At 43.7% G+C, this 27,521-nt stretch overlaps 2 protein-coding genes and 1 pseudogene across 2 annotated transcripts; 2 read left to right on the top strand and 1 right to left on the bottom strand.

Moving 5' to 3' along the window:
- Positions 1-5,829: 5,829 nt before the first annotated feature.
- LOC108634999 lies at positions 5,830-6,229 on the bottom strand (annotated as a pseudogene).
- A 3,709-nt stretch (positions 6,230-9,938) lies between these two features.
- LOC108635001 (interferon omega-1-like) lies at positions 9,939-10,454 on the top strand. Its single transcript, XM_018045313.1, has one exon. It carries the CDS (start codon positions 9,939-9,941, stop codon positions 10,452-10,454), a length of 516 nt encoding a protein of 171 aa, XP_017900802.1.
- A 9,871-nt stretch (positions 10,455-20,325) lies between these two features.
- LOC108635000 (interferon omega-1-like) lies at positions 20,326-20,929 on the top strand. Its single transcript, XM_018045312.1, has one exon. It carries the CDS (start codon positions 20,342-20,344, stop codon positions 20,927-20,929), a length of 588 nt encoding a protein of 195 aa, XP_017900801.1. The 5' UTR covers positions 20,326-20,341.
- Positions 20,930-27,521: the final 6,592 nt, after the last annotated feature.

The raw sequence follows: 27,521 nt of genomic DNA on the forward strand, positions 1-27,521 counted from the left end.
ATGCGTTAAGACATACATTTCACGTTTCTAGAATCACCACTGTGAATGAGAATTGTTTTTTTCTTCACTTCTGTATTTGCTACTTTGTGTTTAAATTGGCAGGACAGCTAACCATTTTTGATTTCTAATTTCCTGCTTTCTTCCCAGCTGGAGTTCAGAGGAAACAAATATAGCCAATCTCTAAGCTCAATATGGGACGGGGGAGCCTGGTGGGCTGCTGTCTATGGGGTCGCACAGAGTCAGACACGACTGAAGCAACTTAGCAGCAGCAGCAGCAAGCTAAATGCCAGGAAATTTTGGAAAACACAGCAGTGGCCACAGGACTGGAAAAGGTCTGTTTTCACTCCAATCCCTAAGAAAGGCAATGCCAAAGAAGCTCAAACTACTGCACAATTGTACTCATCTTACATGCTAGCAAACTAATGCTCAAAATTCTCCAAGCCAGGCTTCAACAATCCATGAACCGTGAACTTCCAGATGTTTGAGCTGGTTTCAGAAAAGACAGAGGAACCAGAGAATAAATTGCCAACCTCCACTGGATCATCGAAAAAGCAAGAGAGTTCCAGAAAAAAAACATCTATTTCTGCTTTGTTGACTATGCCAAAGCCTTTGACTGTGTGGATCACAATAAATTGTGGAAATTCTGAAAGAGATGGGACTCCCAGACCACCTGACTGCCTCTTGAGAAATCTGTATGCAGCTCAGGAAGCAGCAGTTAGAACTGGACATGAAACAACAGACTGGTTCTAAATAGGAAAAGGAGTACGTCAAGGCTCTAAATTATCACCTGCTCATTTAGCTTATACATAGAGTACATCATGAGAAACACTAGGCCAGATGAAGCACAAGCTGGAATCAAGATTGCCGGGAGAAATATCAATAACCTCAGATATGAAGATAACACCATCATTAAGGCAGAAAGTGAAGAACAAAATAGCCTCTTGAGAACTGTGAAAGAAGAGAGTGAAAAATGTCAACATTCAGAAAACTAAGATCATGGCAGCCGGTCTCATCACTTCCTGGCACATATGGAGAAACAGTGTAAACAGTGGCTGGTTTTATTTTTCTGGGCTCCAGAATCACTGCAGATGGTGACTGCAGCCATGGAATAAAAAGCTTACTCCTTGGAAGAAAAGTTATGACCAACCTAGACAGCATATTAAAAAGCAGAGACATACTTTGCCAAAATGGTCCATCTAGTCAAAGCTATGGTTTTTCCAGTGGTCATGTATGAATGTGAGACCTGGACTATAAAGAAAGCTGAGTGCTGAAGAACTGATGCACTTGAACTGTGGTGTTGGAGAAGATTCTTGAGAGTCCCTTGGACTGCAAGGAGATCAAACCAGTCCATCCTAAAGGAAATCAGTCCTGAATGTTCATTGGAAGGACTGATATTGAAGCTGAAATGCCAATACTTTGGCCACCTGATGTGAAGAGTTGACTCATTTGAAAAGACCTTGACGCTAGGAAGGATTTATGGAGGGAGGGAAGGGACGACAGAAGATGAGATGGTGGATGGCATCACCGACTCAATGGACATGAGTTTGCGTAAACTCTGGGACTTGGTGATGGACAGGGAAGCCTGCGTGCTGCCGTCCATGGGTTGCAAAGAGTCAGATATGACTGAGCTGATGACTGAACTGAACTGAAGAAGCCAGTATTTGACCACAGCCCACAGGTGGAAGTGTAACTCCAGCTCCTCTTTTGTTCATGACGGCATCACTCACTAGTCCACCAAGACCGCAAGCCTGAGGACGTAGAGCAGACGGAGGTGCTGCAGATCCTCATTCTCTCAGTCCTGCAGCTTGCTCCTTGCTCTAGTCCAACGCTGGATAACGGATCCCTGAAGAAAGGCCACGAGAGACTTCCAGGAACAGGTGGAGAGCCTGGTGTGGTGAAGGAAGCCCTGCCGCTAAGCTCTCCTCTCAGACCTCACCTGGTTCACCTGCTTCCTTGGTTAAAGCTTGCGGGGTAGTTTTATGAGAGAGTCTATGTGACGCTGAGTGTAGATTTTCCCGTTGTTTCCTTAGTTGTACGTGTACCTGGATGCAGTCTCGATAGAAATCTTGAAGAACAGGTCGGGAGACGTGATGTCTAATGATGGCAACAGCATCGTCATCACTCAAAAGATTTTGACTCCAGGACGAGAACTGCTTTCAGAGCAAGTTTACAAGCTAGATAAGAATATGAAACTCATTGCTATATCTCATATGCTTCACCTTAAAGTGAGAATTGTTTCATTCAGGTTGATTAGGGCCTTACTAACCACAGGACTCCAAAAATTTCCAATCATCATATTTGAATACATGGCACTCATTTTGCAGACTGCGTCCAACTTCCATCATTCTAACAGCATCAAAATTAATGTGTTTTCATTTTCTTAAATAAAACAATTGTTTTCCTTTAACTTTTAGACATTCCCGTGTTTACACTTGAACATAGCTTCACATGCATCTCTGTTCCTATCAAGTCTTGGAGCATTTTCTGTGTTGATTAAAAACAACAGTCCTAGTAAGAACTAGAAGTGACTAGTCACATCAGTGGAAGTTACTTAAAGGAGTTTATTATTATTTTGGCTGTGCCACGTGGCTTAAGAGGCATTAGTTTCCTGACTGGGATTGAACCCAGGCCCGCAGCAGTGAAAATATTGAGTTCTAACCACTGAAAGACCAAGGAAGTCTCAAATTACTTTAAATTTTGCAGTTTTAGTTGTTCAGTTTTTCATTCAAGGATTCAGAGAAACTCTACATTGCTTTAACATTATATATTTACTAAAATAAATGACTGTTGGAGAACTGAATGGAGTATGACAAGGGTCAAAAAACATGTAAAAGTCACGTTAAAAGTAAGGCATAAACATTTGAGACCCAAACTGACAAAGGTTAAAATAATAAAATATTAATAGAATCTGCTTAAACATAAAAGATTCTATTGATTGATTAATACACAAACTCCATTGTTACTTGGAAGAGGAAGAAAAACCTAAAATCAAATAATACTAAATACTTAATGGCAAAACAAGGGCAACACAGAAGGGGGGCCAATACAGAGCATAAAAATATAATGTAGGAAATAATTAGAGGTGGCAATCTTAATATCAATGAGATCTTTCTCATTAATATTAATATTCATGCACTTGAGAATTCCAGAAGTAAACACATGAGAAAGAAATTATTCTTTGTGAGAAAGAAGTTGAATATACGTAAGAAACACATTGAATTTATAATTAAATTTTTTAAATGCTCGAGCTAAATTTCAAATGGTATGAAACAATGAGTAAAAAATATAACATTATATAGCAATGTGAACAGAAACACCGGAGCACTGAAGTTTCCCCTCAATGCTGTGCTTGAGCTAAGTCGCTTCAGTTGTGTCTGACTCTTTGGGACTCTATGGACCATAGGCTGCCAGGCTCTTCTGTCCATGGGATTCTCCAGGCAAGAATACTGGAGTGGGTTGCCATGCCCTCCTCCAGGGGATCATTTTGACCCAGGCATCAAACTGGTGTCTCCTCTTGTCTCCTGAATTGGCAGGCAAGTTCTCTACCATTAGCAAGACCTGGGAAGTCTCTAAAAAAGTCTACTAGTCTATAAAAACCATACATAAAGTAGTAAAGAGGAGAATTGAAACTATGATTATGAGGAGGAAATTAGTGATTAACACTCTCGGGCCCTTAACCTAGAATAGAAATATAACTTGTTTCAAATATCTATAAACCATCCATGAGAATTATCACACATTGACTTCACATAAAATCTCCATAATTCCTCCAGGGGAAAAATATTTGTATAATTGTGTGCCCAGATCACAATGCCTGCAATTAATTTTAATATTATTTTAAAGCACCATTTCAAGATGTAACATCATCCTGATAAATTATGTCAAGTCAAAATTAAACCATAAAATTAGAAATTTTATAACTCACGGATATTGAATCACTACTCTTCAAATTTTCAGAAGCAAAGCTACACACTGAGATGAATTCATATCCTGGAAATGTGAATTGAAAATAGATTGGCCTCATTCATTAAAGTCAACAAGAATATTCGTATACATTAGTAGAAATAGTATAAGAAAATATCTGTCAAATGCCACTTCTGAGTGACCGTGATTTGACTGTCATTCTCTAGAGTAAAGCTTGGTTTTATCAAGAGAGTGGTAGTTTAGCTCATAACTCAAATAATCGTCATCCAAGGGCTTCTCCTGAGAACAGTCACCATGCGTGCAGCGGACGTGCTTGCCACACAACATGTCAACAAGACTACAACGGAGAGGATTTTTCAAATGTGTACTCCAAAGTGAAGATTTCATAAAATTCATCATCTTGCTGTTTCACTAGGGATCTTCTTACGGGAAACTGTCCTTTTTTCAAACTTCAAGTATATTATACGTAAGAACAGGACAATCACTAGGCACTGAGGTGCCCCTGCTTTAACCCACACCACAGCACTGGAGTCTTACCCAGCGCTGCATCTGTGCCACCAGGAGAAGTTGTTCCCATGGTGAAAAACACAGATAAGATCTTGATATCACTATAATAATTATCGTACCTCATGAATCCCTGTAGAGTGTCCTGGGGATCTGCAGGGGCCCACAGACCACACTTTGCAAACTGCTGGTTTCAGGAATTTCCCTGCATCTGCTTTGGTCCCAGTGGCTCTGTAGCTTTAAATTCGCAAGTAATTTCCTTGGTTCCTAAGATAAAATCTAACATCATTCAAAAGTCTATCGCTGGGCCCTTTTCCATGTCTCCAGGGCCATGCCATGCTATCCCCTGCAGGCATCAGTACAGTCTACCGACTCCGGGTCTTGTTCACGCCTTTAAAAGCACCAGAGCCAACGCGCTGGCTGCTCTACTTGCTGTGCTTGGTTGTGTATTATTGTTTTCTTATTTTGCTCTTCATGAGTTACTTGACAAATTCATGCTCATTCTTCAAGTCTCATACTTCGGATTACTTCCCTGGGGAGACGGCTACCGCTGCTGCTGCTAAGTCGCTTAAATGGTCCTAATGAGCTTCCCAGGATACTTACTGCCATCAGCATCTGATACTTCTGTGTAGCCCAGGCCCAGATGTAAATACCTAATTATCTTATGCCCACTTCTTTCCAGGCAGTGTCCTTGCTCCAGTGTGAGCTCTGTGCGGTCGGGGCCTCTGCCTCTCACACTCGAGACTCTCTGCACAAGGCCCGCAGATAAAGGAAGGAGCGGCTCAGCACCTTCTCTCTGCCGCTTCACAGCATTCGGGCTCTGGGAAGAGACCCAAAAGGGAGAGGAGGAAACATGTCTTCAGATAATGTCATGAGTAAATAAAAGGTACTTTTTATTAAAGAAAATTATATATTCTTATGGAGTAAATTGGAGAAAGGAAAGGCAACCCACTCCAGTATTCCTGCCTAGAGAATCCTGTGGACAGAGGAGCTGCTGGGCTGCTGTCCACAGGGTCTCATAGAGTCGGACACGACTGAACGACTCAGCATGCATAGCACGCATGCATGTAATAAACAGAACATAGGAAGGCAAGTGCCATGAAAATAAATGAATGAATATAAATCAATGAGTTACATTCATACAAAAACATGTTATTCCATAAGATTCAGCCACAGGGCACCAGATATATTTCCTCTAATTCTAAAAGCAGCTGGTATTGATATTTTCAACATTAATGCCAATATCAATTGTCACTCAAACTCTTTCATCGCTGAGGCAGAAATCAGAGTTTTGGAAATGACTGAACCTTGAAGTGTCTGAGCTAGGACATGAGTCACTGAGGATCAGGTTCCTTCTAACTTCCTGAGTTTTCTTAGGAACTTGTTGACACAGAAAGCAACTCGTGATTTCCACTCTGACAGTTTCCCAGGCGCAGTCACTGTATCCCTTCTCTTGCAGGTAGACATGGATGCCCTGAAAGTACCTCTTCAGGTCCAGTGTGAGGTTGTCCTTCCCAGGGCAGAGTCTTCCTCTCCCATCACCTGCCCCAGGCAGGCATCCAGGTGGTCCAGCTGCTGATGGAGTCCAGTGCGGAGCTGCTCCAGGAGGGTGGTGTCCCAGGCAGCAGAGGAGCGCTCTGTGTGGAAGAGGTTGAAGCTCTGCTGGAGCATCTCGTGGAGCACAGAGATGGCCTGGGCCTCCTGGAGCTGGCCGCCCTCCACCATCTTTTCATACTGAACATTTCTTGGTGACCTGGAAAAGCCACAATTGTATGAATATTTGTCCCTTCTCTGACTTTGATCAGACTCTTCTCCCAGAAACAACTAAGGAGGTGAGAAAAGCATAATATATGTCTGTGTAGCTATCAACCACAGTGGCATGCATGATTTGATGTCCCCCACCTAGGCACTCATGGCAAAAATTAGCACTTTTATTGATTTCATTACAAAGAGTAGAAAAAGAAAGGAAAGGGAAAAATGTGGAAAAACCCAGAAAATGAAAGTTTCTCGACTCACTCTTTAAGAGCCACCCATCACCCCAAGCCCTCAGAACTTGCCTAGACCTCCCCTGCAGGCAGTCCTGCAAGCCCCCACCATCCCAATGGCCCTCCCCATCTCTGTGCTGCGGCCCTGGTGATGCTCTGCTCCAGCCCCACTTGCTCCCTGGGCTGTGAGCTGCCTGCCAGCCACGGCAATCTGGAAAGCTTCACACTTGGAGTCAGATGGAGAGAGTGCCCACTGTGTCCTGTCCGAGGGACAGGACTGACTTCAGATTCCTCAGACGCTGGTGCACGGGACCAGGCTTGAGAAGACAGAAGCCACAGCTGTTGTGCACGAGTTGCTCCAGCAGACCTTCCAGCTCTTAAGCATCATGGGCTCTTGTGCAGGTCGAAATGAGAGCCTCCTGGACAGATTCCTCGTGGGACTTGATCAGTAGCTGGAGGACCTGGATGCGTGTGTGAGGGAGGGAAGGACACTGGAACAGTCACCTCTAGGGAGTGAAAACTCCAGATTGGCAGTGAAGGGTTACTTCCAGCGAATCAGTGTGTATCTCAAAGAATACAGCCGCTGTGCCTGGGAGGTTGTCAGCATGGAAATCAGAAGGTGCTTGGTCTTAGCCAACAAGCTCATCAGAAAACTCAGGAAATAAAGAAGGCGTTGAATCTGCAAATAGTTCATCTGGTCAACTAAAAGGCTATTTTCTAAGACTCAACGTGCAACCTTTAACTCTATTTTTGTGTCTGATGACATATAAATAATAGCTAATATATGGGCTTATTTAAATGTATGTTAAAGGTTTAGTTACCATAATTGTTTAAAACAGATTTAAGAATCCATTTTCCGTATGGTAAAAAGTTGTAATATTTATCTATTTATTTAAATTATCAGAAATATTTAGGCTGTTCATAGAGTTTAAATCTTTATCATTCATAAGATACTTGCTTTGTACTATATTTTGTACAAGACTACTCTTGTTTTTCAGTAGAGAAAATAAAAGTAATTCGAAAAAAACAACGGGCTTGCACACATCTTTGAATAAAACCTGACCCAAAGCCTGATCCTACAAGATAAACCTATACTGAATTCACCTTAATAAAGAGGGAACAGGGTCACCCACCCTGGGTCATAGAAGGAACAATGGAAAATTTGAGGGGGGATTGAATGTGATTCTTGAGACATAGACTAGAGGTGGGAGGGAGATGGGTGGAGAAAAGCCCAGGTCATGGACTCAGGTGCCTGCTTGGGGCCTGGAAGAACCGGAGCGCCTTCAAGGATTAGTGGAGAACCACATACATCATGCAGAGAAGGCACTGGCGACCCACTCCAGTACTCTTGCCTGGAGAATCCCAGCGACAGTAGGCTGCAGTCCATGGGTCGCTAAGAGTCAGACAAGACTGAGTGGCTTCACTTTCACTTTTCATTTTCATGCATTGGAGAAGGAAATGGCAACCCACTCCAGTGTGCATGCCTGGAGAATCCCAGTGACGGTGGAGCTAGTGGGCTGCCGTCTATGGAGTAGCACAGAGTCAGACACGACTGAAGCGACTTAGCAGCAGAAGCAGCACATCCATCATGGGAGGTCAATCTGCATATGTGGAGTCTAGGATCCTGGAGTAGGATGAGGAAGGGAGAGGAAGTTTTCTACACTTGGCCATTCCTGAGAAAAGAGTCTTCCTGAACTCTTCAAATGGAGGCAAGAAAAACAAGGAAGGCGGGGACTGCAGAGACAGCTAAGAGAGGCCATGCAGAACCAGTAGCTGCCATGAGAAATGTGACTCTAAGGAAGTAAGAGGGTTTCTCAAGCTTATTTATATATATTAAACACATATATCATTGCTAAACTTTGAATAATTCAATCAAAGGAGTGCCTTCCCTTGACTTCTAGGAGGATGCACCGTAATCCTCAGCACTTCCTCCCAGTGTAGAAATCCCCAGCGTGCTCTCCTCATTCACTCTGCATGAAGGCGTCCTCTCCATTCATACAGCTGTGTCCTTCTCCATTACGGTTTCTGGTTGTCAATTTCCCCTTACGACTGCAAACCACCAACTCAAAGCAGAACCAGAGTGAAAGTTCTAGCTCTGTCAGACACTCTCCTATGACTTCACCTGCTCTGCCTGCCAAGCACTGCGGGTCCAGACTGTCCAGCCTCCCAGAGAAACAGAGTAAATAGAGGGAACCCCGCCCCACAGTGAGCAATGGTGGAGACACCAGGGGCTCCTCTGAGCGTGCACCTAGGTTATTTCATGTGCAGGGCTTTTAATACATTTAATACATTTAGCAACAGGGGGACAGAGCTTTCCTCGCAGGACATATGTTAGTAAAGTGAACACTGGAAGAATACAATTTCTCAAAGTAACAAAGATCTTTGTGGGAATTCATGTATTTAATGTAGGCAATCTTCAGGACATTGATGGATCAATCATTTTTCTTCTTTCCAGTTGGGACATACCGCACTCAGTAGCTATATGTAAAGTCAGAGGGACTTTTGAAATAATTTTATTCATTTATTCATTTCTCACTGTGCTGTGTCTTCACTGCTGCACGGACTTCACTCTAGTTGTGGCAAAGGTGGGTCCTCTCTAGTTGTGGGGCACAGGCTTCTCACTGTGGCAGCCTCTCTTGTTGGGGAGCACAGGCTCCAGTGCACTTGCTTCGGTGTGAGGGCCCGGGGTCTAGAGCACAGGGCAGGAGCTGTGCCCCCGGCTCACTGTCCTGCAGCCACGCGCATCCTCTAGGACCGCAATGGGGTCCTGTTGGCAGGTGGACTCCTCACCACTGAGCCTCCAGGGAAGCCCCTCAGGGAACGTTTAAGTACATGAGAGGTTTGGAAACCTTCCTGAGGATTAGGGTCCTAAACAAGTAAAAACATTCCGATATTACGCGTTAAAATACCATTTCATTAACAGATTATTTCTAAATAACCTTTCATTCAATACTATAGTATTACCTGAACGAGTAGCCTGTTCTCACTGTCCTTGGTTCTCACAGGAAGAAAAGAGACAGAGGAACAGAGATGCCAGTGGAAGCAACTGCCTGAATGAATGACTGAAACTCACTAGATTCTGTGACATAAGTTTCCAGTGAGACACACCATCACTGAATGTCCTTCCTCCAGCTCTGAAACTCTGAGCAGAAAAGTGCTGAACAGTGTAAATAAAAGTGATGAATAATAAAAATATTCTCATTTAATTGACATATACAATCGGATGGGTACATTTGAAATTATTGGGAAATAGGTAAAATTAATACTTTAAACTGATGACACTTTCTTTGATCATATTGTGAATACATAAATGAAAATCAAAAAAGGAAGTGAAAGTGTATTAAAACAATTAGAAAATGAAAACTATCATGTTCACTATTTGAAATCGGCCTCGCTTAGAAAGCATGGCATCAGAGAACCTACCTCAAGGTTCCACCAGGCGCCGCCTCAGCCAGCCCAGCAGCAGCCGCATCTTCCCCATGGCCTTCGTGCTCTCTCTACTCATGGCCCCGGTGCTGGTCAGTTATGGCCCAGGGAGGATCCCTGGGCTGTGACTTGTCTCAGAACCACATGCTGGTTGGCAGCCAGAACCTCAGGATCCTGGGCCAAATGAGGAGACTTTCCCCTCGCTTCTGTCTGCAGGACAGAAAAGACTTCGCTTTCCCCCAGGAGATGGTGGAGGGCGGCCAGCTCCAGGAGGCCCAGGCCATCTCTGTGCTCCATGAGATGCTCCAGCAGAGCTTCAACCTCTTCCACACAGAGCGCGCCTCTGCTGCCTGGGACACCACCCTCCTGGAGCAGCTCCGCACTGGACTCCATCAGCAGCTGGACGACCTGGACGCCTGCCTGGGGCAGGTGATGGGAGGGGAAGACTCTGCCCTGGGAAGGACGGGCCCCACCCTGGTCGTGAAGAGGTACTTCCAGGGCATCCATGTCTACCTGCAAGAGAAGGAATACAGCGACTGCGCCTGGGAAACTGTCAGACTGGAAATCATGAGACCCTTGTCTTCATCAGCCAGCTTGCAAGAAAGGTTAAGATGATGGATGGAGACCTGAACTCACCTTGAGATGAGTCTCACTGACTAAGACGCCACATCACTCCCAACTGTGGTCATTTAAGAGACTCTGAATTCTGCTTTAGCCAAAATATTTATTGAATAAATCAATAAATTCTTTCTCAGTAGTAATAACAAGTAGGTATAAAAAGTATTCAGCTGCACAGGAATCTGTGCATAGCGATGACTCCCTGATGTTATTTATATGTTTCTTTATGTACATATTTTCATTTATTAGTTTATCTCATCATATTTATATTTTCATTTAAAATATTTGTTTACATTGTAATAAAATTTAGAAAACATGTTCATTTCCTTAATCTTCTAATTTGTTTTTATTAAATTCTTATGAGGGAAAACGCGTTTCTTCATTCTGAAGACCTAAATCTTTCTTTTGTCTACATAAACCTATTGTGGAATAGCATTTGTCCATTTATACTATGGAATGCTTCTATTACTTCTCAGCACTTGATTGTCAAAAGGTGGAATTACTGGAATTCCCTGGCAGTCCAGTGGTTTCGACTCCACGCTTCCAGTATAGGAAGCTCAGGTGCCATGGATTCTGGCAAGCTACGGAGTGCAGCCCTCCATTCCACCCCTCCAAGAAGAAAAAAGGTAGAAAGGAGTTCTGAAACTGTGGGAAATGATTAGTCCTGAAGTCACAGATAAACTAGTTTATACCCAGTCAACAAAGAACTGTTGGTGTCAGTATCTGGGGTAAGACTCATCTCCTCCAGAAAAGTTGCCAACATGTGGTGCTGACTGGCTGAGCCTGACTCCTGTTACTCTTCCTCCCGCCTTCTCCTCGGTCCTGCTTTACTGAACAATCCACTCCCTTACACTATATCTTCACTGCCTCCAACACAGGAGCTCTGTTCTGTGATGGTTTCTGGCTTCAAAGTTTCTCTGAGTGGAAATCACTGCAAGAGAGCACAAGTGAAGGGAGAGTTCTAGAAGTTTCAAAACCTTTGAATGCAGCTCTGCTATTTAACAGCAGTGTGACCCTGAAAAATATCACAAACACTAAGGAGATGGATATGGCAACCCCCTCCAGTATTCTTTCTTGAAAATCCCATGGACAGAGGAGCCTGGTGGGCTACTGTCCATGTGTCACAGGAGTTGGACACCTCTGCACCAACCTAGCATGCACGCAGGCACGCATGCTGTCCTGATCCTCTTCTTTAACATGTGCAAAATAACAGTAGTTTTTCATAGGGTTACTGTTAGGATCAATGGGCCAATATTACAAGAAGCATAACAGTGTGCCTGGCAGAAATGATCAGGACAGTGAGTCCCAGAGTAGCTGCCCATGGGGAACAGACAGGACAGCTGGCCCGAGGCAGTGACTGAAAGGCAACACTGGAAAGATGCTGGGTCCTTGGTAAAAATATTTAACTTGGGTGCTAGTTTCACAATTTAGTTTGTGAACTCTTCTGTGCTCAATGCTGGAGACAATTCCAATTTCTGTGTTTCAGCCTTCTAGAAGCATTCTAGGAAGTCATAGAAATTCTTTGAAAAAGAAGGATTAGTAGAAAATGCTTTGATCTACTATAAAAATGAATAATAGGGAAATCAGAGAGATCTCCTAGGACTGCAGAGAATAACACACATTACTCCTTAATAATGTTTCTTGCTTCTTTAGTAGGAGTAGTCCTGTACTACTTTCACCTATTTCTATAATCACCTTCTCAACCCTCTGTTGGGTTTCCGTCTTTCAGCAGCAGTCAGAGGCAGGAAGAAAACAGCAAGGGCAATGCAGGGTGAGGCTCTGCTCTCCAGCCCTGGGCTGGCCTGGGTTTGATCCTCGCTGTTTTCCATAAAGACTTCGGTCCCTAAGTGCTGGCAGGGTCACCTCCTAGAGTCGGTCCTTCTCAGAAATTAGTGCCTTTGAGGAGAGACTGCTACAAGTGTATGCAGGTGTCTTATAACAGAAGCGAGAGTCTTTCTCTGAACAAGGGGCCATGAAGTCAATATTATTGGTCAAAACACATAAACCTTGCACATGCATACTGCCAGCTGTCCATGATAACAATGGTACATTAATCTATATTCAAGACCATATAAGCCCCTATATGTTCTCATACATTGACCAAAACAGGATCTTATCATCCTTTTTAGTTTTTGCCAATCTGACTGGTGACACAGAGCATCTAGCAGGAATCATTAGTTTTCCTTTTCCTAATTGATGGTGGTTGTCATCAGTCATACTCCAGCCTTCTCGTCCATCTCTTGGAATCGGTTCGGAGAACTCTGAAAGAAAAGCAATCTGCAGGCAAAGGAGAAATGTACTGAAAACAACTGGAGCCCCAGCATCCCAGAGTAGAGCTGAGAAGAGCTGTGGAGTTGAGACTTTCATTTTAAGACCAGGATGCTAGAGGAGGTGACAGCCTTTCTCTGTCATATCCACTGGAAATATAGGTTTCTTCGGTGAATTTCTGATCCGTAGGCAATGAACCCTCTGCTCTTGCATTGTCACTTTACCCAGGTAAGTTCAGTTCAGTTTAGTTCAGTCGCTCAGTCGTGTCTGACTCTCTGCGACCCCATGAATAGCAGCACACCAGCCTCCCCGTCCATCACCAAATCCCAGAGTTCACACAGACTCACTTCCATCGAGTCAGTGATGCCATCCAGCCATCTTATCCTCTGTCGTCCCCTTCTCCACCTGCCCCCAATCCCTCCCAGCATCAGAGTCTTTTCCAATGAGTCACCCCTTCACATGAGGTGGCCAAAGTACTGGAGTTTCACTTTACCATCATTCCTTCCAAAGAAATCACAGGGCTGATCTCCTTCAGATTGGCCTGATTTGATCTCCTTGCAGTCCAAGGGACTCTCAAGAATCTTCTCCAACACCACAGTTCAAAAGCATCAATTTTTTGGTGCTCAGCCTTCTTCACAGTCCAACTTTCACATCCATACATGACCACAGGAAAAACATAGCCTTGACTAGACGGACCTTAGTCGGCAAAGCAATGTCTCCGCTTTTGAATATGCTATCTAGGTTGCTCATAACTTTCCTTCCAAGGAGTAAGTGTCTTTTAATTTCATGGTTGCAGTCACCATCTGCAGTGATTTTGGAGCCCCAAAGATAAAGTCTGACACTGTTTCTACTGTTTCCTCATCTATTTCCCATGAAGTGATGGGACTGGATGCCATGATCTTCGTTTTCTGAATATTGAGCTTTAAGCCAACTTTTTCACTCTCCTCTTTCGCTTTCATCAAGAGGCTTTTTAGTTCCTCTTCAATTTCTGCCATAACGATGGTGTCATGCATACCTGGAGTTATTGATATTTCTCCTGGCAATCTTGATTCCAGCTTGTGCTTCTTCCAGTCCAGCGTTTCTCATGATGAAACTCTGCATATAAGTTAAATAAGAAGGGTGACAATATACATAGAGCCTTGACGTACTCCTTTTCCTATTTGGAACCTGTCTCTTGTTCCATGTCCAGTTCTAACTGTTGCTTCCTGACCTGCATACAGATTTCTCAAGAGGCAGGTCCGGTGGTCTGCTATTCCAATCTCTCTCAGAATTTTCCACAGTTTATTGTGATCCACACAGTCAAAGGCTTTGCATAGTCAATAAAACAGAAATAGATGTTTTCCTGGAATTCTCTTGCTTTTTCGATGATCCAGCGGATGTTGGCAATTTGGTCTCTGGTTCCTCTGCCTTTTCTAAAACCAGCTTGAACATCAGGAAGTTCACACTTCACATATTGTTGAAGCCTGGATTGGAGAATTTTGAGTATTACCTTACTAGCGTGTGAGATGAGTAAAACTGTTTGGTAGTTTGAACATTCTTTGGCATTGCCTTTCTTTGGGATTGGAATGAAAACTGACCTTTTCAGTCCCGTGCCCACTGCTGAGTTTTCCCAATTTTCTGGCATATTGAGTGCAGCACTTTCACAGATTCATCTTTCAGGACTTGAAATAGCCAAGGAGTTCATAGTTCATTTTTGTTCAAACTTCGTGATCTCCAGCTAGAAACACAGATTGCAACGTCCTCAAGCAGATCCCAGGCTCCACACTCACACTGCACTCCTGCCATCTGGTTGGTATCCAGTCTGAGTTTCATTTGTGACAAAGATACTTGTAGTTTTCCTGTGTTCAGGGCCCAGAAGTGTTTTCCGGTCAAACTCATGAACTAGGTCATGACCTGCTCTAGTTTTCAGGGCTTTAAAAATCTGTCTTGATGGTGATGCCTTTCGAAGATGCATTCTGGAATCATATCCCCAACTGCCTATTTCACAGCTGGTACCTACTGAGCACACATTATGCTGAAATCAAAAGCATTTTGATTGCACGTGTTTAAGCCACTAATCCATATGATTTGACATTTCAAAAAAGTTAATGAAACTCTCCAATGAAAAACTGACTACATAAAACAATGGATGTTTAATAGATGATTCCTGATGAGAAGACATGAGAGGAAAAAGGAATATGTTAGTTGAGAATTGTTATTTGAGAGAAATATCAATAACCTCAGATATGCAGATGACACCACCCTTATGGCAGAAAGTGAAGAGGAACTAAAAAGCCTCCTGATGAAAGTGAAAGAGGAGAGTGAAAAAGTTGGCTTAAAACTCAACATTCAGAAAACGAAGATCATGGCATCTGGTCACATCACTTCCTGGGAAATAGATGGGGAAACAATGGAAAGAGTGTCAGTTTTTACATTTTTGGGCTCCAAAATCACTGCAGATGGTGACTGCAGCCATGAAATTAAAAGATGCTTACTCTTCGGAAGGAAAGTTATGATAAATCTAAATGGCATATTCAAAAGCAGACACATTACTTTGCCAACAAAGGTCCGTCTAGTCAAGGCTATGGTTTTTCCAGTTGTCATGTATGGATGTGAGAGCTGGACTGTGAACAAACCTGAGTGCTGGAGAATTGATTATTTTGAACTGTGGTGTTGGAGAAGACTCTTGAGAGTCCCTTGGACTGCAAGGAGATCCAACCAGTCCATTCTAAAGGAGATCAGTCCCGGGTGTTCTTTGGAAGGAATGATGCTAAAGCTGAAACTCCAGTACTTTGGCCACCTCATGGGAAGAGTTGACTCATTGGAAAAGACTCTGATGCTGGGAGGGATTGGGGGCAGAAGGAGAAGAGGGACGACAGAGGATGAGCTGGCTGGATGGCATCACTGACTCGACGGACGTGAGTTTGAGTGAACTCCGGGAGTTGGTGATGGACAGGGAGGCCTGGAGTGCTGCAATTCATGGGGTCGCAAAGAGTCAGACACAACTGAGCAACTGAACTGAACTGAACTGAACTGACTGGGTCATAATTGTGCAAATATGGCATTCCCTCAGTGAAGAGAGATATATACGAAGTAGCAATTCTTGAAAACAGTTACTGAGGATTTTGCTTCCATTAAAGCCAGCAACTTACAAGTACTGTTGTGGCATAAGGAAAATATTTCAACTTGATGTGAGTTTAAGATGTATATATTTTAAAAGATTTTTCAGACAATTAACATTACTAGGAGAAATTTACCTTTATATTAATAGTGAATGAAATAATTTTCTTTTTCCTCTTGGGGCGCCTTTAAGTCTCAGTCTTGTCCCCAAGTCTTCCTTCCCACTGGAGGGTCACAGTATCAGGCAGATTTCTGTCCGGACGTCGTCTTCTATTCTTCCAGTCATTTCCCATATTCAGGTAATTTGGTAGCAGCAAGTATGCTTTACCTATAGCCACAAGTACCATCAGCTTGGAGTTTTCTACAGAGGATTCACTGAATCGTTTGTAATCCAATCTGAGCAGGGGGTCATCACTCTCAAGGATCTTGTCCATCATGTATCTCAATTTTATGGTGAGGATCACTTAACAATCTATGAGTCATCTTGGACAGTTAAATGCGATTCTTTTATAATTATTAGAATTATTAATTTTGTCAAGCACAGTTAGACTCTCGAGTAATAACTACCACTTGATAATTTCAGTTTGCCTTCTTATACAAAATAATCAGGATACTTTGTAAATCGCTCAGCTTATCGAGAATTTGGAGGGAGACATTAATGGAAATAAGAGATTTGTAACACTGAGGTATGAAACAACAAAGGGACAGCTTGTGTTAGAAGCAAAAGAGGGAAATAAGTCGAGAGTTCAGTACATGCAGTGTGGCTCAGGTGTTTATGCTGTGGATAGGGAGTTTGGAATCTGACCTTCATTATTAGATTAGTTCATTCACATAAAGTCTTAGCAGGGGGCTCTTGGAAAGGAGAATATTAACTCATTTCACTATGTTGGAAGGATTAAGTGAGTCCCTTTAGAGGCTAAGGAATTTGTAGCTGTTGTCACTGTCATTTTTGATGAACACTGAGTGTCTGGGGAATTTGTCTGGTGAAAGTGTTAGTGGCTCAGTCGAGTCTGACATTTGGTGACCCCTGTGAACTGTCAGCCTGTCAGGCTCCTCTGCCCATGGAATTCTCCAAGCAAGAATACTGGAGTGGGTTACCATTTCCTTCTCCAGGGGATCTTCCCGACTCAGGGATTGAACCCTGGTCTCCTGCATTGCAGGCAGATTCTTTACCATCTGAGCCAGCCAGGGAAGCCTGGTAGGTCCTTGGTAATTAGGTTCACAGTATAACATTTATAACATTTAATGAGCAAACAATCCAGGATGGATGTGCCATAAAAAGTGAGGGTAGCATCAGGGAATGTGTTCTTTCTCCTCAAATAAATACCAAGAAGTGAAATAGATCCTAAGGAATCCTTGCCATAAACACAGTACCTTGGTATCTTCTTATTACCATGTCACAGGACTGAATGTGTGTGTGTTCCCCAAATTCATATATCGAAACCCTACCCCTCGAGACTCCCTGATGGTCCAGTGGCCAGGACTCCATGCTCCCGCAGCAGGGAGCCTGAGTTGGATCTCTGGTCAGGGAACTAGATCCTGCATGTGGCAAGCCAGACTTCCCATGGCCCAAGTAAAAACCCTGGATGAAGCAAGGAAGATCCAAGATCCAGCATGCTTCAACTAAGACGTGGCCCCGTCAAATAAGGACATAAAATAAGTATTTTTAAAATTCTTAAAAACCTGCAGAAACCCAACCCATCAATATGATCCTATCACATAACTGGAATATTAGGGAGATTGTTAGGGTACAGCTCAGCTTCAGTTCAGTCGCTCAGTCGTGTCCGACTCTTTGCGACCCAATGAACTGCAGCACTCCAGGTCTCCCTTTCCATCACCAACTCCCGGAGTTCACTCAAACTCATGTCCATCGAGTCAGTGATGCCATCAAGCCATCTCATCTTCTGTCATCCCCTTCTCCTTCCTGCCCCCATCCCTCCCAGCATCAGAGTCTTCTCCAATGAGTCAAATCTTCGCATGAGTTGGCCAAAGTATTAGAGTTTCAGCTTTAGCATCATTCCTTCCAAAGAACACCCAGGACTGATCTCCTTTAGAATGGACTGGTTGGATCTCCTTGCAGGCCATGAGACTCTCAAGAGTCTTCTCCAACACCACAGTTCAAAAGTATCAGTTCTTCAGCGCTCAGCTTTCTTCACACTCCAACTCTCACATCCATACATGACTACTGGAAAAACCATAGCCTTGACTAGACAGACCTTGTTGACAAAGTCATGTCTCTGCTTTTCAATATACTATCTAGGTTGCTCATAACTTTCCTTCCAAGGAGCAAGCGTCTTTTAATTTTAGCAATCAATAAAATTCAGCTATTACTTTCAATATCATAATTTTACTGTTACCCAGATTAAGATCAGGATCTTTTGGAATCATTTCATTCCCTGTCATCCTAGTTTTTTGAAGCATCGTCTCATCACCCAAATAGATTTATCAATTACACAGATGCTAGGCAAGGCTGATGTCCTAAACCCTGCCAGAAAGGGTTCGTGTTCTAGCAAATGGGGTTCTGTGTGCCCGTTTCTCTTCCTTCTCCGCTTATACTGATGACATGTGGATTAAAGAAAAGGAAAATCAGCTAGCTGGTCTTACAAAGCTGAGGGCAGACAGCTGACCCAGGACTTGGCCTTCATTGAGCTTCTGTGAGAAGCAGCCCTGTCCCAGCCTTCCTGTTGTTCATGTTGGCCTCATCCTTCCCCCCCTGCTCCCCAGCTGTGCTGCACTGCAGTTTGCTAACTCAGAATAACACATCATCACCTCAGGGGAAAAGCCCTTCCCTTCCTTCATACTCAGGACAGTGAGGCTTTCCCTTGTTTTCTTCTTGCCCACAAAACAACTGTGGAAGTTTACTTTCTAGGAAAGTTGCAAAGAGAAACAAAAAAGAAATCTAACGTCTTGAAAGCGAAAGAGATGCAACCTCTCTGGCTTCTTTACTTCCCTTTCTTGTTCTCACCTCATCATGAAATAGAACCAGAGCAGAGGCAGGAATACCAACATTGTCCAATAAGTCACTAAGTGTATATAAAATGTTTAAATGAAAAATTACACTCGAGTAAAGGAAAGAAGGCTATTTCTTCTGATCTAGTGCCCCGGATCTCACTGCCCTGCAATCTCAGAGGAGACAGAAACAGAGGAACAGAGATGCCCAGTAGAATCAACTGCCTGAATCAATGACCGAATCTCATTAGATTCTGAGACATAAGCTTCCAATAAGAGACAACCCCATCACTGAATCTCCTTCCTCCACCTCAGAAACTCTGAGCAGAACAAGAGTTGAAGAGTTTAAGAGAGTTGAATAATAAAACCTATACCTGGCAAAGTCAATATTATTGATCTACTAAAAGGAAAATAATTGCAGCTGGAAAGTCCTCCACTAACTTGCACAAACACACTTTTGCCCTCAGCATCTGAGCACTGCTGACACTTTAGGCACCTGGGGACACGGGTCAGGAGAAGAAGAGGTCACCACTGAGCACTAGGGTCCTTCACACAAAAACTCCAGGGGAGAGGTTGGGATTTCGGGAAGACAATTTATTTTCCCAACCAGTCAATAAGCCCTCCACAGAAAGGAGGTTTTCGAGTCCACAGGATGTGGTGAGCGTGCCCTCAGGGAGGGAGAGAGTCCAGCAGGTGAACAAGGGGACTCTTTCACTCCAGAGGATGGGGGTGGCTCCATGTGATCTCTCCCTTGTGAGTGAGGTGCTGCTGGGAAAATACAATTATCCTGGATGTAGAGTCTCCTCACCCATGTTCCCTGAGAAGAACCAGGATTCTGGTGGGGGTATTGGCCCAGTCTGTGGAGGACGACAGGTCTCCAGCAAGAAAATGGTGGAAAGAAGGGTGATGTCTGTAATAGTCCTGCCCTCATGGTTCCCTGAAGGGCAGGGATCTGCAGGAACCTGTTCTAGAAGGAAGAGAAATGTGGGAGGACTTCAAGGACTGGTAATAATCAGCCTCTTTTCTAAATCAAACACTAAAGAAAACTCATCATTTGTTTCCAAGAGCTTAACTGCCAGACTGATCTGGTAAATCCCTTATATACGGAATCCATAGAGCAGACAGAGCCTGGCTTCCTAGGGAACCTAAGAGGGAAAAATGGAGTTTAAGAGCAAGCCAAAGATGCGTTCATGGATGAGAGGAGAGCAACGCTTGTGCATGAGAGATAAAGGGCAATAACATGTGTAATTACAGATGTCCATCAATTCTGACTTAAGAGAAAGACTTTCTCATTTGATTGAAAAACATCCATTTGGATGGGCACATCTGAAGTCACTAGGAAAAGGCAAAATTAATAGTCTAGAAGGAAGAACATTTCTTTGACTGTCTTGAGAATACATAATAGAAAACCAAAAACGGAAGTAAAAGTGCATAGAAGTGATTAGAAAATGAAAATTACCATGTTCCCTATTTAATGGCCTTGCTTAGAAAGCATGGCATCAGAGAACCTACCTCAAGGTTCCACCAGACGCCATCTCAGCCAGGCCAGCAGCAGCCGCATCTTCCCCATGGCCTTCGTGCTCTCTCTACTCATGGCCCTGGTGCTGGTCAGCTATGGCCCGGGAGGATCCCTGGGCTGTGACCTGTCTCAGAACCACGTGCTGGTTGGCAGGAAGAACCTCAGGCTCCTGGGCCAAATGAGGAGACTCTCCCCTCGCTTCTGTCTGCAAGACAGAAAAGACTTCGCTTTCCCCCAGGAGATGGTGGAGGGCGGCCAGCTCCAGGAGGCCCAGGCCATCTCTGTGCTCCACGAGATGCTCCAGCAGAGCTTCAGCCTCTTCCACACAGGGCACGTCTCTGCTGCCTGGGACACCACCCTCCTGGAGCAGCTCCGCACTGGACTCCATCAGCAGCTGGATGACCTGGACGCCTGCCTGGGGCAGGTGATGGGAGAGGAAGACTCTGCCCTGGGAAGGATGGGCCCCACCCTGGCCGTGAAGAGGTACTTCCAGGGCATCCATGTCTACCTGGAAGAGAAGCAATACAGTGACTGCGCCTGGGAAATTGTCAGAGTGGAAATCATGAGATCCTTGTCTTCATCAGTCAGCTTGCAAGAAAGGTTAAGAATGATGGATGGAGACCTGAGCTCGCCTTGACATGACTCTTTCTGATGAAGATGCCCCGTCATCCTTGGAAACTCACCTGGGGTCATTTCAGAAGACTCTGAATTCTGCTTTAGCCACCAAATTTGTTGAAGTCACTCAGCCAATATATGTCCGTAGTAATAAGCACGTAGATAGAAAAGAAATCAACTGCAGGGGTATCAATCCATAAGCGATGACCTCCCTGATGTTATTTATTTATTCTTTATTTATTTAGGTAATGGAATATTTTATCTCATCATATTTACATTTTCATATTAAAAATGTGTATGTTTACATTGTATTCAAATTTAGAAGATATATTTCTCTATTTTATTAAAATTGTTATTTGGTTTATTTATTAAATAGTTATCAAGATAAATTTCTTGAGTTTTTATTTTGAAAACCTAAATCCTTATTTTGTCTTCAAATACCTATCACGAAATGGTATTTGTTCACTTTATACGGTGAAACAGTTCTATCACTTTCTAACAAATGTCTGTCAAAAGGTGGAATTCTGAGACTCTTCTGTGGTGCAGTTGTTAGGACTCTGAGTTTTTCTTCCAGGGAGCCTTGGTTGAGGAATTAATATCCTATAAGCTGTGGAGGGTGCCAAAGAGAAAAAAGGTAGGAAGGAGATTATGAATTGTAGAAAATGGCTAGTCTCGATGTCACAGGCATAACTAATTTGTACCCACTCGTTTAAGACTGGTTGATGCACATATCTGAGGGAAGCAGTCACCTCCTGTGGGAAAGCTGAGGACAGGCCCTGCTGACTGGCTGCTCCTGACTCCTGTTGCTCTCTCTCCCGCCTTCTCCTCAGGACTGCCTTACTGAGCAATTCACTCCCTTCCACAGGAACTTCACTGCCTCCACACACGAGCTCTGTTCTGTGCTGGTTTCTAGCTGCATGGTGTAGTCAGAGTGGAAGCCCCAGGAAGAGAGCCCAAGTGAGACGAGAGTTCTAGAAATTCCAAAACCTCTGAATCCCAGCTCTGCTATTTACCAACAGTGTGACCCTGAAAAATCTCACAAACACAACCCGTCAGTTTCCTCATCTTTAATATGGGGACAATAAGAGTGGTTTTCATACAATTACTGTTTGGATTCAGTGAGTCCAAATCACATAAGAGGCATCACGTGCTCCTGGCAGAAATCATCAGGACTGTGAGAAGCACGGAGTGGCTGCCCTCAGGGAGGAGACAGGACAGCCGCCCTGAGACAGCGCCTGCAGGGCAGCATGGAGAGGTGCTGGCCCCCGACAAAGGTATTTTCTTTTCATCTTGGGTGCTAGTTTCAGAGTGCTTGCAGTGTGAGAACCTTCCTTTGCTGTATGCTGAAGAGAGTTCCAATTTCTGGGTTTCATACTTCTAAAAGCATTCCTATGAATACTCTTTGAGAAAGATGAATTTGTAGAAAATACTTGATCTAACATAAATACGATAATAGGGAAAGAATAGAGATCGCACATCAGTGCAGATAATCAAACACAAGCAGAGGCAGGAAGGAAAGAGCGGGGGCTGTGAAGGGTATGGTTCCGATCTCCAGTTCTGGGCTGTCCCAGGTTGCATCCTAGCTCTCCTTTCCGTAAAATCCCTTGTCCATATTTGCTGGCAATGTCACCTCCTGGAGCCTCTGTTTTGCTACTGAAAGAACAAAACCCAACAAATGGTTCAGAAGCCAGTTTTACCTCTTCTCATACTACAGAAGTGAGAAACATTATTCATGAATGAAGTGCTTCATTTTCGGCAACCTCCAAGGAGACCAACCTCCAAGGGCCGCCTTCCAGGATTGCTGCTGCTAGTACCCTTGTCCCCAGGGCAAGCCGCTTCTGAACCTCACTTCCATAGGCGACTCCAACCTTAGGAGGTAGGTCTGGTTCAGTCTCCTGTGGGGTCACTGCTCCCTTCCCCTGGGTCTTGGTGCATGCAAGATTTTGTTTGTCGCCTGCGAGAAGAGTCTCTGCCCCCCGTCCTGTGGAAGTCCTGTAATCAACTCCCACTGATCCTCAGAGTCAGATTGCCTGGGGATTCCCAGTTCCTTTGCAGGCTTGCAAGCACGACATGAGGCTCAGAACCTTCACAACAGTGGGAGAACTTTTCTGGTATTATTGTTTTCCAGTTTGTTGGTTTCCCATCTGGCAGGTACGGCACTTATTTGTATTGTGCTTGAGCGCCTCCTGCCTCCTGTAGTTTCTTCTTCGTGTTTGAACGTGGGACATCTTTTTTGGCGGGCTTCAGAGTCCTCCTCTGGATGGCTCTTCAACAGCTAGTTGCAATTTCGTTGCTCTTGCGTGAGGAGATAAGTGCATGTCCTTCAACTCTGCCATCATGAACCAGAAGCTAAGCCAAAATCTTGATATTTGACCGTTTGAAATATGCTGAACTATCTCAGGCACACCCACCATATCTTTTATTCACCACCATGGACGTACGTGTGGCTGAGATTTGAACACGTGGTTAACTGCTGGAAATAGGTATGTTGTCTGTCTTCAAATAGTATGATTTTCTAAGAAAGATGTTAAAAATCAACATGTCAATCTGCTGCACAGAAAATATTGTTATTGAGGTATATCCAATTTCCCACAGTAACAAGTGGGATCATTTATAAAAATTGATCAACCAAGATCCCACCAATTTATACATATCATTCACCAGATTTCAACTTTTATTATCTTAAGAATTTCCTATCATCTGTACTTTTCAAGATCAAAGTCTTTCTTTTCATTTTAAACACCCCTCCCCCTCACACATCCTCCACCAGGATCTTCTAACTGAGAGCCCCTTAAATGGGGAGGAATTGACTCCCCAGAGCAGGAGCATGTCTCCATTTCCTATTCCCACCCAGCATCCTGCACAATGGTAAGATACTGCTGGTCCTCAGAGTTGTCAATAAAAGTGTAAGTGTAACAATGATAAGCTTAAACCGTTTGAAAACGACAATCTTTCTACATTTTTTTGTTTTTATTTTCTGTGGGTTACTCTTGTCTTCTCAGGTGACCAGTACATTTGTTATGCTCGGCATCTCTTTAGTTTTCCCTCAAGTTCCTGAATCATTTAGTCCAGTCGATTTTTCTGTTCTATGCTACAGTTTTCTCAGCTTTAAAATAAGGATATGAGAGTGGATATATGTGTACTTAGAGCTGGTTTACATTGTTGTACAGCAGAAACCAGCACAACATGGTAAAGGAATTTTTTCTCCAATTAAAATCAAAATAGGGTAATGAGAATATTGTACTCCATTCAATATACCATCTCATGCTCTATACTCTATATGATATTAATATAACAACTTACACAATTATCTTAAATGAGTAGATTATATAAAGCATCATGGACACATTAAACAGCTGTGAGAGTTGTTACTGCGACCGGTGTATATTAAGTTTCACCATTATTTCACGTCTACCCTAAAGATGATCATGCCATATCTACGACTTGCTCAACTCAGTTGTTAATGCAAAAACTCTACGTCTGCAAGTTAGAATAAGTTAATCTTTTCTAGTATTGTACACAGCATATCTACACATTTTGAAATTTTACTAGCAAATAAAATACTCACATGACTGTACCAAGCACACCGCGATATTTAGTGGCATCAAATCAACATGCAGTCAGTGCATTTGGCATATAAGATGCCTATTAGGTAGAAAATCGTATATTAAGTGAAAATCTACATTATGCTGAAACAAAACACATCTTGATTATGAATTTTAAAGCAACTTATCTATAGGAAATGACCTTTTGAAAAAGCTAATAAAACTCTCCAATGCACAACTATGGATAAATTTGAAAGCTTACCATAAGATCCTTAGATAAAGGAAATGAGAAGAAAAATGACTTTGAAAATTGAGATTAATTATTTACGGTAGCTACTGGGTCATAAATTTCTCAAATATGGCTTTCCCTCAATTGAACTGAGATGAACAAAGAAGTAATTTTGAGAACTTTACAGATGATTTTGCTTCCAATGAAGCCAGGAACTTAAAGTTTTGTTTTGGCATAAGGAATATTTAGACTTGGTGTGAGTTTCAGACTTCTTTGTACCTTTTAAACTATTTCCAACTACTTGAACGTTGCAGGAGAAATTAACCATTTATAGTAAATAAAATCATTTCCCCTTTCCCCAGGGGCTCCTATAAGTCTCTGTCTTGTCCTCAAGTCTCCCCACTGGATGGTCCCAATATCTAGATTACTGTCCAGAATGTAGATGCCTTTCCCCTTTCCCCAAATTAGTCTTTTTCCCCAGAAACAACCCGGAATCTGAAAACATACCACAACATGCTCAGATTTCCAGCCCTCAGTGGCAGCATAAACAGGTATCAGTGTAAACCGCTCTGGGTAAAACCTCTTCCCAGGAGGGGGAGGATGGAAGCAGGGGCAGGTGCAGATATCAAGTTCTAAGCGAAACCACTGCAAAGCTCCCCTGGGCAGTCTGGCCCCAAAACAAAGGTTCCTCACTGCTCCTGGGACCCCCACGTGCTCCCTGGGCCCCAGAAACACCTAGCTCAGCTGGAGGCTCCTGCCTACAGGGACTCCCCGGTTCTCCCGATGGATGTGGCACTGGAGTTCGAGGCGCTGGACCTGGACAGGTCTGCTGGGAGAGCAAGGTCAGTTGCTCTGTTACAGCGAGTGCTGTGGCGCCCTCCCGGTCGCTGGGGCGCAGGAAAGGCAGATTTGAGCACCTTGCTGAGCTGGAGCCCTGGGACTGAATTTCACTCAAGTGCTGATTTTGGGGGATTCCTGGTCTCCCAGAGGGTGGCAATGGTGATGATCACCATTCTCCAGGGCTGGAGAACATCACCCTTTCTGTCATCAGGGAAGGGGGTGGCATCTGGTGAGCTTGGTGATGCTGCAGACGTGGGGCTGTGCCAGCCTTTAGCCAGCTGTTCCCCGCACTTTCCCCCCAGATAAGATCTTTAAATAGGTCAGAATTGTCACTTTCTGCACTTTTCTCAATTTTGTCTCCACTGAAAAACTTTTCCCTTCTATCCTGGGCATCAGAGAATGTCACAGCTTCAGTGCTTCTTTTGTGTTATTACACTGGAAATGAAATATACTCATGGAAAAGTCTCAATCCGAAAGGAGGTATTCATCTACATGAGTCAACTCAGCTTGAAAGAAAAACCTGAGGCTCAATCTCTCTTCTTTAGTCCAAAAGAGAACTGAGAGCTGTGACTCCATAGTCTCTGTGACAGTTTTTAAAGTGCACCAGTTTTTAAATTGCCACATCTCTCTGCGTTTCCTTTCTAAGGGCCTAATACATGAGGTTTGAATTCTTCCGTTATATACAGGTCTATAGCTCCTGTATTCTGGTGGTCTACAGATATTAGTGGCATAATAATGAACATGGGTTAATTCATAGCATTCTCTTCTTTCTCTCACCAAAGTGTGCTGATCACACACACATATGTGACAATGTGCTTGGCGATCTGGATTCCAGGAGCGTCAGGAAGGGATGATGACTGCCCTCCTGGGAGCAGGGAAGAAGACTTTGGAGGCAGAAGAGGAGGAAGGAGGCAGCATGTGCTCAGAGCAGCTGAGGGCCAGGACTCAGAGCTGATGAAGAGGAGGGACTGGGAGCAGCAGGAAGCTCTACTCTCACACTATCTGGGGCTGCTGAGAGCAGCCGACACCAGACTTTCCTTTCGTCTTCTAAAACATTGAGACAACTTTAGTAGCAGTCACAGAGGACATCCTTTAATTCAAATAATGCAAAGTTTGCAAATTAGCCTGAAAATGTGGAACTGAGTGAATGATAGCAGTCTTTCATATCAATATAACCAACAGTAACCTCTTTACTCCACCCTCAGTCCAACCAAGAGAAGCTTTGAGGGCAAGTTCCTTAACACAGGCAAGGGTCTGCATGCTGAATCCCTAAGTGTTCATTCTAGGAGAGGGAGTGCCCGCAGGATGGTGACGAGCCCAGGAGCCCAAGTTTCCTTCCTTTTGATCAGGGCCTTGTACATTATGGAGAGAAATCCTACAGCACTTGAAGTTCTTTGCTGAGGAAGAGACTCTAGGAAAGTTGTCCACTCTCCTAGAAGTTTGATGTTTTGTTCCTGGTCAGGGAACTAGATCCTACAGGCCACAACCAAGACTTCCCATGCCACAAGTAAAGATCCTATCTGCGGCAAGGAATATGGAAGATCCAGCATGTCGCCACCAAGGCCTGGCACAGCCAAAGAAATGCATTTAAAATTCTTTAAAAAACCCAAAGAAACCCATCCCATCAATGCGATCATATCACAAGGTGGGATATTAGGGAGATTAGGGTTACAATCAATAAAATTCAGTTATCATTTTTAAGAACATAATTATTTTTTACCAAGATTAAGATCAGGATCTTTTGAATCATTCATTCCCTTTCATTCTAGTTTTTTCAAAGCAACTTCTCATTGCCCGGGTGGGTTTATCACAGATGCTCAGCAAGGCTGGTCTCCTTGACCATGTGAGAGAGGGTCAGTGTTCTAGCACTGGGGTTCTCATTGCCTGTTTCCCATGAGCTGGTGCATGTGACTTCTTCCTTCTCCCCTTATACAGACCACATATGGATTAAAGGAAAGAAAAATCAGGTGGCTGGTCTTATAAAGCTGAGGGCAGTCCAT

This window comes from Capra hircus, unplaced genomic scaffold (assembly GCF_001704415.2).
Source record: "Capra hircus breed San Clemente unplaced genomic scaffold, ASM170441v1, whole genome shotgun sequence".
NCBI lineage: Eukaryota > Metazoa > Chordata > Mammalia > Artiodactyla > Bovidae > Capra > Capra hircus.

Bases quoted from the DNA above. Each gene is read 5' to 3' on its own strand.
- LOC108635001 (XM_018045313.1), top strand. From the start codon at position 9,939: ATGGCCCAGGGAGGATCCCTGGGCTGTGACTTGTCTCAGAACCACATG.
- LOC108635000 (XM_018045312.1), top strand. From the start codon at position 20,342: ATGGCCTTCGTGCTCTCTCTACTCATGGCCCTGGTGCTGGTCAGCTAT.